The sequence below is a fragment of the Microcebus murinus genome, chromosome 2 (genome assembly GCF_040939455.1).
Source record: "Microcebus murinus isolate Inina chromosome 2, M.murinus_Inina_mat1.0, whole genome shotgun sequence".
In the NCBI taxonomy this organism is placed as follows: Eukaryota; Metazoa; Chordata; class Mammalia; order Primates; family Cheirogaleidae; genus Microcebus; species Microcebus murinus.
The window spans coordinates 39753259-39766410 of NC_134105.1; the positions used below are offsets into that span (position 1 = coordinate 39753259).

General features: G+C 35.2%; 1 protein-coding gene across 1 annotated transcript in view; it reads left to right on the top strand.

The window, feature by feature from the left end:
- The window catches only part of ZFYVE9 (zinc finger FYVE-type containing 9), a 150159-nt gene that overhangs the window by 73470 nt on the left and 63537 nt on the right, over positions 1–13152 (top strand). The window contains exons 5-7 of the mRNA XM_012776239.2: positions 6735–6834; positions 9292–9468; positions 11114–11283. Coding sequence (XP_012631693.2) covers positions 6735–6834; positions 9292–9468; positions 11114–11283 — 447 coding nt within the window. The remainder of the gene's footprint in view (positions 1–6734; positions 6835–9291; positions 9469–11113; positions 11284–13152) is intronic.

The window sequence follows — 13152 nt, forward strand, 5'->3', positions numbered from 1 at the left end:
AAGGCAGGTGCAGTGGCATGTGCCTATAGTCCCAGATACTCAGGAGGCTGAGGTGGGAGGATCACTTGAGACCAGGAGTTCAAGGCTGCAGTGTGCGATGATTGTGCCTGTGAATAGCCACTGCTCTCCAGCCAGGGCAACATAGTGAAAGCCTGTTTTTTTGTTTTTGTTTTTGTTTTTTTAAAAAAGAGGTTGGAGAGAAAATCAGAACATGTAGTACTTTTTAGGTCATGTAAGGAGTACAATGGGAAGCCATGGGAACAGATGAGATTACCAAGGGAAGAAAAGGGGCTCAGTGCTGAGCCACTGAGGTCAAACAGAGGAGGACCCAGTGCAGGTGACTGAGAAGGAGTGGCCAGAGAGGTAGGCAGAAAACCAAGACAACGGTCGGTGTCTTCAAAGTCGAAAGAGGAATGTAGTTTGTGAAAGGAGGAATTATCACCTTTATAAAATGCTGATGAGCAGTCAATAAGATGAGGAAGAAAAGGGACTGTTGGACTTTATTACATCAGAGTCATTGAAAAAAGCAGATTTGGTAGAGCAGTGGATACAGAAGGCAGATGGGAATGGATTGAAAATGGGATGAGAAGTGAGGAAGTAGAGATGTCTTTTTCAGGAAATTTTGCCTTGAGAACAGAAAAAATTGGAGCAATTGTTAGATGGAGATAGTGGTTATGGATGAATTTTTTTTAGGATGGGAGATACTATTGTATTTATATAATGGTATGGGTGAGCCTCTAGAAAAGAAGTTTTACAAGAAAGGGAGGATTGATATAAAAGAAAAATTCTTGGGAAGGCCAAAGGGATGTAATCTACACACATGTTGAGGGTTTGCTCTTTAACAGGGAAAGGTAGGAACAGACAGAGGTAAGTTTATGGATTTAGTGGTGAAAGCATGAAGAAATTTACATCTGATTGACTCATACTTCATATGGTAAATATAAACATTGTACTAGATGAAGGTTTGAGGAAAGAAGGATAGTTACGTTTGAGAGGGAAAGTAAAGCCTAATAGAGAATTGAAATTTGATGGCCCTTTCAGACTTAGTAATGAACTTTTTCAGTCAGTTTATCCTAGTCCAGTCCTGACTCAGTGGGATAGAATTTGTATTTGTATTATCTTTGCAATACAAACATTTTAGGTTGGAGAAGTAAGAAAAGTTCTGTAGCACCAGTTTGTGCTGTCATCCATTCCTATTTATTTGTTTGTTTTTTTATTCAGTGAGCTTAGTATTATTACTTAGTATTCTGTTTTTTACTAAACAGAAGCAAAAAAAAAAAAAAAAAAAAGAAGGAAAAGAATGGCCACCCTGTTAAAACATACCACCCATGTTTTCGGAGATGAAAAGACAAATACACAAAATTAGAAATGAACAATTACAAAACCAGATGCGTGAGAAGTGGGTGACGATTGGCTTTAATAGGTATTGAAGATGGGAAATGGACACTTAAGGGTTTGTTGTTATGTCTATTTTTGTATGATTGGAAATTTGTGTAATAAAAAGTTTAAAAAACAAATTAAATAGTTAGAGCATAGTTACAAAATACAGAGATATATTTTAGTTGCTTGCCCATTTCAAATTAGCACTTTTTAACCCACACATAAAACTTTTAAATGTAATGCAGATGTGTTCAAGATAATTAGAGAATATAAATAAAAGTAATCATAGTACATTAAAGGAAGTGATTTTGATTACAAACAATTTTAAAGTTCTATGATGAATGTTTTCTTCCAATTCTAGTGTAATAGCTGTTTGTACAGCCTCACCTGGAAATAATACTGAAAGTGTAAATTAGAGACCCTTTGTAAACCCCTTCCTTAAATGGACTGTTAAGTGACTATGATAATTATTATTGTTTTCAATTGATAACAGTAAAGTTGGAACAGGTGTTTGGACAGAGGTAGAGTCAGGGTTTGTTTGAACTGCTTTAGATCTTATGGTGCTGATTTTTGGTATATGCTAATACGTGGTGGAGGGGTAAAGTACTCTTTTGCATTTGAGAATTTTTACAAGTTGTTCTTGTCACTGGTCATTGTGAACAGCTGGATACAGGTCAGTCATAAGCACTGTCCTCTCTAATTTTTTGTTCTTGCATGACAGTTATCTTTGTCATAATTGCAAGGCCTTTTGAAGACCTAGAACATCAATTTTTACATTTTCTAATTTGGAAAGAAGTAAAAATTTGATGATTTGGGTTTTCAAGAATTGCAAAAGAATAATTGTTATTCACAGTATTAAGAAGGTCTAAATAGGCACAAAGTGGTACTTGAATATAAAGTGTGTTCATCGGTTTGGCAGTAGGATTTGTTATAGGGAAGACCATTAGTGGGAAATTTTAAAAGGAAAGGAAGGGGAAATAAACAAGAAAGACACCAACGTATCTTCAGAACCTATTATGTGCTACACACATATCACCTCATTTACTCCTCATAAAGTTTTATGAGGGAATACTGTATTAACATTTCTGTTTTACTTATGAGAGAAACTAAGATTTAGAAAGTTGAAATTCTTCCCATAAGGTTATTTGGCTAGTGAATAATAACATTGAGATAGGAACCTACAAGTGCCACATTAAGGAAAATTACAAGGACACAATTGGAACATTTTAACCAATACTTAGCTGGAACTTTGTATAGAATGTGTGTTATAAATCACCTTAATTTGTCTCTTTAGAGTTAGGCAGGTCATACAGATCCTCCCATACGAAGTCATTCATAACCATTGGCCATATAAATCTTGAGATTACTGTTATAAATTGTTTAATATGTGTTTGACTGTCATTGTTAAAGTTGGTTAGCACTAAATTGTTTTGTGAATTTGAGCATGAATGATATAGCTCTTCCCAAATAAGTGCACATTAATGTTTATTTTTCCATTCCTACGTTTGTTTATGCAGTAACTTTACTTTTCAAGGAAGCGATAAGCAAATATTTACTGAGTATTATGTTTCAGGCACAGTTATAACATTGAGGATATCAGTATTAAAAATAATTTAGTCCATTGTTACATGGAGTTTATATACTCGTGGGAAAATGGAGAATAAGTTAAATAAATGCAGTAGATTGTGTTGTGATCATAAAGGTATATGGTAAGATATTTTAGCAGTATAGTAAGTTCAGTTGTACAGATACATAATTCTCTTTATTTCTAGAACTGACTTTACTTTTTGACTCTCATCTCAGTCTCTAGCTTAGAGAACTGGGGAAGATAATTAGATGATGTTTGGAATGTGGTAGGGTATTTTTGGTTGTCACAATGACTAGGGTTGCTACTTGCACTCAGTAGGCCAGGATCAGGGGTGGTAAACATTCTGCTGTGCACAGGACAGTACTGTCCAATGAAGAATTGGCCCTCCAGAATGCCAGGAGTGCCACTGTTGAGAAATACTGACAAACCTGGAGACAACTTTATCTTGATCTTTTCGGGCAAATTTATTATTATCCAGTAATTTCAAATCCAGAATTATTACCCCATTCCCAGCCCAGTTCAGATCTTTGAGATTATGCCCATCTTCTCCATGGTAATAATTCTAATGACCTGAGCATCTTATTACATCATAGTATTTGTCTTTTTTTTTTTTTTTTTTTTTTTGCTTGAGAGTCTTGGCATAAAGTTCAAGTAAGTATTTGCCTTTTTGAGAGCAGGGCTCAGCATTTCCAGGTCTCTTTTTCTATTTTATGTTATGGTACTCTATATGTGTCAGTCACAGGCACTGTCCAGTGATCGTTTTGTGGTATATGTTACATTCAAATCCATGAAGTTCTTTGGTATGAGGGATCCCACATAAATGCATCCCTTTGCTTGTCTCCTGTTTATTTGCCATTCTAGGTAGCCTCTTGATGAGTCATCCACTTTTCTAGCTAACTGCTGTGCCTTTTTCTAATCTCACTGGAAACGTAAAGGATCCTTCCTTACTGTTCTTAAGCCTGTGGGATATTGAGAAAGATGGGTATTCTTGGGTCCTTCTATTTACTGCATTTTGCTGCTCCCTTGCTTGCATTACTTTTTAAAAGATATTTTTGTTCTTTTTTTTTTTTTACATTCATAGTTGAGATTATTTTTCCAAAGTACAATCCTCTACTTCCGAAAGTTCCCAACTATATTAGTTTGCTAGGGTTAGCAAAATACCACAATCAGGGTGGCTTATACAGCAGAAATTTATTGTCTCATAGTTCTGGAGGTTAGAAATCTGATGAAGGTGATAGCATGGTTGGTTCCTCTTGAGGGCTTTGAGGGAAGGAGCTCTTCTGTGTCTTGGTTTATAGATGGACATCTTCATGTTCACATGGTTTTCTCCCTGTATGCATACCTGTGTCTCAAATTTGCTAATGCCTAGATTACATGATTTTATCTCACCATGTACTTTTGAAGCATGTAATTTTATATTTGTTTGTGGTTTTTTTTTCTTTTTTTAAGAAAAGCATGTCTTGCTATATTGCCCTGGCTGGAGTGCAGTGGCTGTTCATAGATGTGATTATAGTGCACTGCATCCTTGAACTGCTGGGCTCAAGTGATCCTCCCACCTCAAGCCTTCCGAGTAGCTGTGACTAAAGACACATTATGTAGTGGGCATTGTGTGATTCTTTGATTTTAGATTCTTACCTGAAATCCATAGACTAAATTGCACAAAGGCAAGTACCATGTCTGTTTTGTTCACTGCTGCATCCCATTGGGTAGCGTGGTGCCCAGCACAAAATAGGGGCTCAGATATTTGTGGAATGAATGAGTGAATGATGGCTTCTTGGGTTTATCTTTTTATTAGAAAATTTATTGAAGGATTTCAAGAAATTTAATGTGATTAAATTTACTTTTTAAAAAGTTCCGTCATTTAGTCTTTTTTTTTATTATTATTATTTTTTAAAATTTTAAGTCATTTGGAGTGGAACGTCATTTAGTCTTTGTGTGGAAGATGAATTGGAAAGGCTAATCTGAAGATTAGGAGGACAGATTGTTATGATTGTCCAGTCCTCAGATAATAAAAGCCTGAATAAAGGCAACAATATTTATGATGGAAAGGAAGAGATGGAATTTCACAAGAAAGAATTTAAGGAGGAGAATCAACAGGCCTTAATGACTGATGTGGTCATGGTGAAGCAGAAGGAAAAGTCATGACTCAATTAAAAATATATAAATAGTATGAAATATATAAATTAGTATAAGGTAGTATTATATATTAGTTAAGAACAGCATCATTGAAGTCATACAGATTAATCATGTAATTTACTTACTAGCTGTATGACTCTGAGCAATTTTACTTAATGTCTCAGTCCACTGGGGCTGCTGTAACAAAATATTAATGCCGTAGATGTGGTGGGTTATAAATAACAGAAATTTACTTCTCACAATCTGGAGGCTAGGGAGTCCACCATCAGTGTCTGCTGAGGGCTTGCTTCCTCGTAGACAGCTGTATTCTCACTGTAACCTCACAGGACAAAAGGATAAGGGATCTCTCTCAGGCCTGTTTTATAAGGGCACTAGTCCTCTTAATGAGGGCAGAGCCTTTATGACCTAATCATGTCCCAAAGGCCTCTCCTCCTAATACCATCACTTTAAGGGACAGGATTTCAACATACGAATTTTGGAACTTTTGGACCATAGCACTTAACATCTGTTTACCTAACTCTGTTCATTGCAAATGACTGTCTTCACAGAATTTTTGAAATTAAATGAGGTAATACCTGTAAAGTGCCTAGTATTCATATAGTTTGTTGTGAACTTGAGGAATGCGTTTAACCATCCAAATTTAATTTCTTCTGATAGAAAATAAGGATAATACATATTACTCTGTTCTCCCTACGTCACAGAGTTGTTTTGAGAATGTAAAGCCCTTTGAAAATTATAAATTGATAATCATATTAGCTAAATATATTAATTATACCTACAAAGAGGGGAGATATCTATCTAACTTCATCTTTAATATGACCTCTCATCTCTTGGTTCAGCTTTGTAAGATATAGGGTACTTCTTGGCCATAAAAGCTGGAGCAGAATTTATTCTGCTGGGAACAAGTTTCTGTCTCTGTGAAGCTCTATGTGACTAATGAGTCCTCAAGAAAATAAATCTTAGCAGGAATCTTAACAGGATATTCTTGTTGGCTGGTGTGGAAGGGAGAAGGAAGTGAGATTATCAGGAACCAAGCCCAGAAGGTGGAAATGAGGTGCTGGAAATTGTCAGGGCAGATTCTGATTGCCTGCTCTGATTTCCTGGAACTGGAACTGTGCTTATTTTTATGATTGAGTTGTATATTTTAATCCCTGGCCTTTGTAGCAAACCAGTAAAAGCAGCTAATATGATTATTATTCCACACATAAGGATAGTAACCAACAGAAATTAAAACCCAGTCTCTATTTATTTCATCCTGCCACAATTCCTTTCCAAACAAAAATAGCAGATGTAACTGTGTTTCAATGCCCATGTCATGTGATACTGCACGTAGAAATCCTGCCTAAGGGTAACTCAGGTGTTTTTTTTTGTTTGTTTGTTTTTCTCCTGCTGTGTATTTGCTGGGTGATCTTGGCTAAGATTTTATTTTCAACGAACATTTTCAATTTCTGACAGACTTGTAAATCTCACTCTTGCTTTTGAATTGCCCAGCTTCCTGAGCTACATTTTCTTTTGGAACTTTAGTATTATAGTCTAGTAAGGTTCACTGTCAATCAGTCTTGGTCAGTATTGATTTTCTCCCTTTGCACTACCAACCCAAGTAAATTTTGTATGTTCTTTTCCCCCACAGGTTTTTTGTGCTTCCTGCTGTAGCCTCAAATGTAAATTGTTATACATGGACAGAAAGGAAGCTAGAGTGTGTGTAATTTGCCATTCAGTGCTAATGAATGGTAAGTATTAAAACAGGCTGATTTCACAGTTGTTGAGACAAAACAAGAATTCCTATGAAAAGACTTTTTTCCTGCCTTTCTGTACAAGTTGCGCACCTTCTCAAATGTCATAACTTTAGCTGAAAATATTGAACTAAATTTCCATGTGTTGAAAGTATCTTGGCATTTCAGAATTCCTGTACCTAATTTAACAAATGAATGCTAAAGCCAGGTAAGTTTTGGAGGAATAATGGAAGTTCTTTCGAAATTTGGTGCTCTGTAGTTGTTACTGTTCCTATAAAATGACAAGGTAAAGTGGGGATAGGGAACTATTGACCACCTAGATGATGACATATTAAAATTGGGCCAAGGTTTACCTTTCAAAAGAAGCTATCTCTTTCTAGGGAATACCTTAATAACTTAGAATGCATCCTTATTAACAACTTATTTTATTCATCTTGTTAAAAATAAATATTTTAGCATCTAGGATCAAGTAGAGAATTGAATTTTTCAGTTATAATTAGTTATCTCTTTAATGCTACTTAGATTTGTTATAAGGGTAATGGTTTTGAATTTAGTTGTTATGTGGTGTAACAATATGGCCAGGGGAAGGTAAATAAAATTTATCCAGTGTTCATCTTTTGTGGGACAAGAAATGATTGATTCCTAGGGCATTTTAGTTAAAAATGAAAACCCTGAATATGCTTATAAAAAATAAAATAAATAGATCAGGCTGTAGTATTTTCTCTTTGAATGCATCTTTGTGCAGTTGCCAGAAAAATTCCTAATAGACATAAAATGTTGAACTTGGACACCTGTGTTGCCTCTGCCAAGATAGTGCGCCTCCTGGAGGCTGGAACTTACCTGCTCTGAGACCCTTCCTGCTCTGTCTGTCTGCATTGCTCATGGTGATGTTTTCCTGTTGCTGGCTTATTAACATGTTGCATGTCAGTTAATCTGATCTGTCCTAATTTCCTATGACTGCCCAATTTCCTCCCATTTCTGAATTCTTATGATTTAGATCAATATGAATCATTCTGTCTACTCTTAAGGATCACTTTTTAGATGGCGGTTATTTTACTTGGTTGCTCAATTAATGATTTTTATTCCACTGCTTTCATTTTCGGACACGTACACACAGACGAGAGCATGCTGCTTAATTACAGTATCCTAATACACCTCTTTTATTTGATGAGATCTTCCAACTTGATAGCTATTTTTTTAAACTTGGCATAGCTAAAAATGAAGGAAATGGCAGAGGATTCACATGGAATACTTACTTTTTATTAAGACAAGGAGGCCCTTAACAGGGGATCCTAAGGTAATCCACTTTTCCTGGTTTTTCCAGCGTCTTTCCTCTCGCATGGCTTAGACTGGTCTTTTTCTGAATATTTAATTTGATGCTTTTCAGTGTTCTCTATCCTTTTTTCCCCATCCCCTTTTCTCTTCCTCCCCTCTTCCTGCTAGTGCTTTCAAAGGAACATAGCTTTTGTTACTAGCCTTGTCTTGTAGTTTGGAGGCAATGAATATTCAAAATCTTATAGATCATTCTTTGATATTGAATGAGAATTTGAAAAGATGCTCAAATATCAGGTGGTTTCTGTTCCTGGGCATGTGGATATTACCTGAACCTAGGAGATAAAATTTGTTTTCTTTCATTTCTGTAGCATCTTTCATTCTATTTACTTTAAAGACAATACTTGATATGTCAGTATTTAGTAAAATTATAGAGTACACAGAATCTTAACATATTGTGATCATCCATATTGGTTGATCACACTTATATGATATTGGCACATTTTCATGTTCAAATGGGTCCTGTGCTTTTGAGACACACCAAAGATGTGAAATGGTTGTTATTGCTGAATACTTTTATACAGGATGATTATTACATAAAAGCAGAATTCACAAAGATGTTGAAATGTCTTCTCCTGAGCTTTAGGCTTTGGAATTTTTAAGTGAGATTTTATCTTAACTAAGAAGAGCTTTAAAAATCTAGAAATGAAACTAAAAATTATATAATGGAGTTATGCTATTTTAGCCCCTGATTTTGGTTTTTTATAGAACTTTATAAAATGCATTAAATATTAAACCAAAAAAATGCCTAAATCTTATCCCAGTTGCAAATATAACATTTGATCTTTCACTCCCTCTTAAAGGAATGTATGGTCTCCTTTAAAGAACCAAGGGCCTAGTCTTTAACTCAGACTGATCTGCTATCAGTCTGTGTCAGAAGTATCCTATAATTTTTTTTAAAAACTCATTTAATTCTTATTTGTCCAACCAAATATTTACTTAGCTAAATGGTCTCCTTTATTGAATAAAATCCCCTATCTCCTTAATACCTTCACTAGCTGGAAGAGAGACATACTATGAGTGTTAATGAGGAGGAGCTGCATTATTTATCCAATATTGTGAAGGTCTTGATGTCCATATTTTGCAATCCATTCACATTGATTGTGTCTGTATTTGCTTTAGCTCAAGCCTGGGAGAACATGATGAGTGCCTCAAGCCAGAGCCCTAACCCTAACAATCCTGCTGAATACTGTTCTACTATCCCTCCCTTGCAGCAAGCTCAGGCCTCAGGAGCCCTGAGCTCTCCACCTCCCACTGTGATGGTACCTGTGGGAGTTTTAAAGCACCCTGGAGCAGAAGGTAGGGGATCATGTGCTATTCTCTCTCTTTTTCCTCATGAAGTTCCTCTGAAAAGGTGCTGATGTGACTTTACAGCACAAGTCTTTAAAACACTACAGATAAGTCCCTTTGGGTGGTTATTAAAGTGGAAGAACAAGGTGAGAAATGTGTCAAGACTGTTTCTGGGCAAGTAAAGAATAATATTGTGTTGCTTGATATTTTGGAGACACCTTAGAAAATATGCCAATCTCCTCTTCAACTTAAGAATGGAGTAATTACACTGCTTGCACTTAAAAAGAGGTGCAGAATTTGAAGTCAGCCTGTAAAAATCCCCTAGCCTCATGCCTACCTTCATTTTCTTTGTAGGACCCCTGTAAGTGGTGAAAATGAGAGTTCTTCCTTCTGACCAGCCCATTCTAGCATTGCTTTTTGGAATACACATTGACATTTTCTCTCTTCATTTTTAATCTAGCCATATAAAAATATGAAAATATCAGTGTTAGGTATGTGGACCTTTAAATCCAGAACTTTAATTCTAATTACCTCATATGATAGGTAGGAAATTATTAGCTTAACTTATTTTCGTTTATTATATCTTTATGATTATGATATTGTCAGATGAAAGGCACTGTGTAAGTTTAGGGGATTATGAATAGTAAAAATAACAATTATATATTTCCTTAAAACAATCTTGTCAAGAAGTTTCCCTTGATAATTAGAATCAATCTTCATTAACTTTATATCTTTTCATCTAGTGATATTCCCTTCCCCTTGCTAAATAGCTGCCTCCCCTTTTGAAGATCATAGACTTCAATTGACATTATCATACTCTTTCCTATTTTCCCTCTTTTCAGATCATCCTTTGGTCATACTACTTGTATTTTTATGAGTTCAGGCTTTCTTTATTAAAATCTTTATTCTCTTTACTTCATTTGTCATTTTTGCTGTTCTTCCCTGGTCTCTCTCTCTGTATTTGGGCTGTTTGAATTGATTTCCAAAACTGGATTTAAAGAGATCATTTCATTAGATTCAGTGTTCCAGCTTTTCCCCTATCCTTTTACTAAAGTGCAAACTACTTTTGCACTGCCAGATCAGTCTTTTTCTTCTTCAATTACACATTAGCCAAAGATCTGGTTAGTTTGTTTTCCAATTCTTACATATCTGTGCCAACTCTTCCTTTATTAACTAATTATTCTTTAACATTCTTCGGGGCATCTTTTGCCCTTTAAAAGTACCAGATACTGAATTTCTGTGGAAACCTCATACTTTTCGGAGATGTGGATATCTATTGCTTGATTTTTTTTTTCTTGCTATTAATTTATTTCCTAAGCACTTAAAACACTTTCCTTAGTTTCTGTCAGTGATGCGGGACAGAGTATGTGACATAATCGTAGATGTGTGTAGGAACTCTTAATATTTTAAAGCAGTGTTTTAAATCTTTGCATATAAGTATAGAAGTGAAGAATATATTTAAATATGTATTTTTAAGTTAATTTATTACATTTATAACCACTTTTATACACAGTTACAGTTCTCATGTTTCTAATTATAAGATGCTAAATAGTGATTTCTTTGTACACCTGGAATTGGTGACCTTCTTTTCTTTGATGTTAGAAACCCTACCGATGTCACATTGATGCCTATTTTATTTTTCTGGCCCCTCAAGTGGTTCAGCCCAGAGAGCAGAGGAGAGTGTGGTTTGCTGATGGTATATTGCCCAATGGAGAAGTTGCTGATGCAGCCAAATTAACAATGAATGGAACTCCCTCTGCAGGAACCCTGGCTGTGTCACATGACCCAGTCAAGCCAGTAACTACCAGTCCTGTGTCAGCAGAGGTAAGAAAACAAAACAGCAACTAAAAGTGAGTACCTACTTTACTCAGTGTTGTGCTGCCTCTATCTTGCCTTTTTCTAAGTCGAGTGACTTTTGTGTAGAACTCTGTAGGTTTTAGTTGCAATCTAGCGTGCGTGCGTGTAAGTAAGAGTAAATGTGGCAAAAATCAGTTGTTCATGTTTAAAACAGTTCTGTACTTGGAAGTTTTTTTAGGAGACAGGTTCTTATGAAGATTGTTCTCAGATGAGCTCAGGCTACCACTGTAGCGAGATGTTGAGCTAGAGGGAATTCTGGCCCCTTGATACATTGGTTTTCAAATCACGTTCCCAGGTTCTGTGGCAGCCTCTCGGGAGTGCCATGGTGAGGAAGAGTGGTTTAGGAACTCTTCTGTCCTTTCTCTTCAACCTGAGCATCTATACTTTTTTCTGTTTTATCTGTTGTTTCCATTTCAGGTTTTAAAAAAAAATTCCAGAACTTAAAAATAAGCTAAAAACCACTGGCTTAATGGATAGAAGGTTCATATAATGTACCTAAAGAAACTAGCTCATACTGTGCTCTCACTTCTACCTTGTTTCCATAGGAACATCAGTCACAGTTTTGAGACTAATGGGATTCTCTTTCCTTGAAGCTTGATTTTCAAAAGGGGACAAACATCAACTACCTTTTTTTTTTTCCAAGTCAGTGAGAGAATAGAGCCACCTAGAACCCAAATTAGAAAGTATAAACATAGAATCCTTTTATATAATGAGTCCTTTTCTATTGCTGGTTGCTCCCTTGAATTTGATGATCAAGGTTATAATAAGGTGGTTAATTACAATTAAGTATTTGTTTTCGTCTTTTTTCTTTAAAATAAGAGAATAAAAGTTTGGATAAAAGTTTTTAAACTTTATTTTTTTTTAGAGTGGTTTTAGATTCATAGCAAAAGTGAGAGTAAGGTACAGAGAGTCTTCATATGCCCCACACATAGACTCCCCATTATCAATCTCCCCCACTAGAGTGATATAGTTGTTACAATTGTTGAACCTACATTGACACATCATAATCACCCAAAGTGTACATTTTACATTAGGGTTGGATAAAATTTTTATTTGTGAAGTTTTCATAGAATTGTTAGTTATTATTTATGTTTAGTAATATTTTTTCAGATATTTACTTCACATAAAATTTATAGATTTGGTTGTAATTAAATTTAAAATTGCATGTTGTTAAAATTAGATTTGTTAACAGAGAACTAAGTTTCCTGTTTGGTGAAGGGACCATACAAATCATACCATGTCATATGTGTTTTCAAATATTCTTAAGTATATTTTTTCATTTTTCTGTGGCTGCAGAGGATGAGAACCAGAACTATGTCTTATCCTTCTTTGTATCGCCAGAATGACTTTGTCAAGAAAGTTTCTTCTTTTTTCCCCACAGCTGTTTATTTGCAAAAAGTTTCAAACCACAGAAAATTTGCAAGAATAGTACAGTGAACACTCATATACTCTTCACTTGTATTTGCCAACTGTTACCATTTTACCACTTCACACATACATATACTTTTTTTTTTGGTTGAACCATTTGAGAATTGGTTGCATTTTACCACCTGATAAGTTCAGCTCGTGACTGAAGTACCAGTTATTTTCTTACATAACCACAATACAATTATCACATGAGAAGGAAATTTAACATATAATTCTATTATCTAATATATAATCCATATTCAGATTTCCCCAATTGTCCCAGTAATGTTCTGTATAGCTTTCATTTATACATACGTGTGTGCATACATATATAAAAATGTTTTAACTAAATCAAATTTATTTTTAAAAATCAGGATCTTATCAAGGAATACAGTTGCATTTAGTTTTCATGTTTCTTTGGTTTCCTTT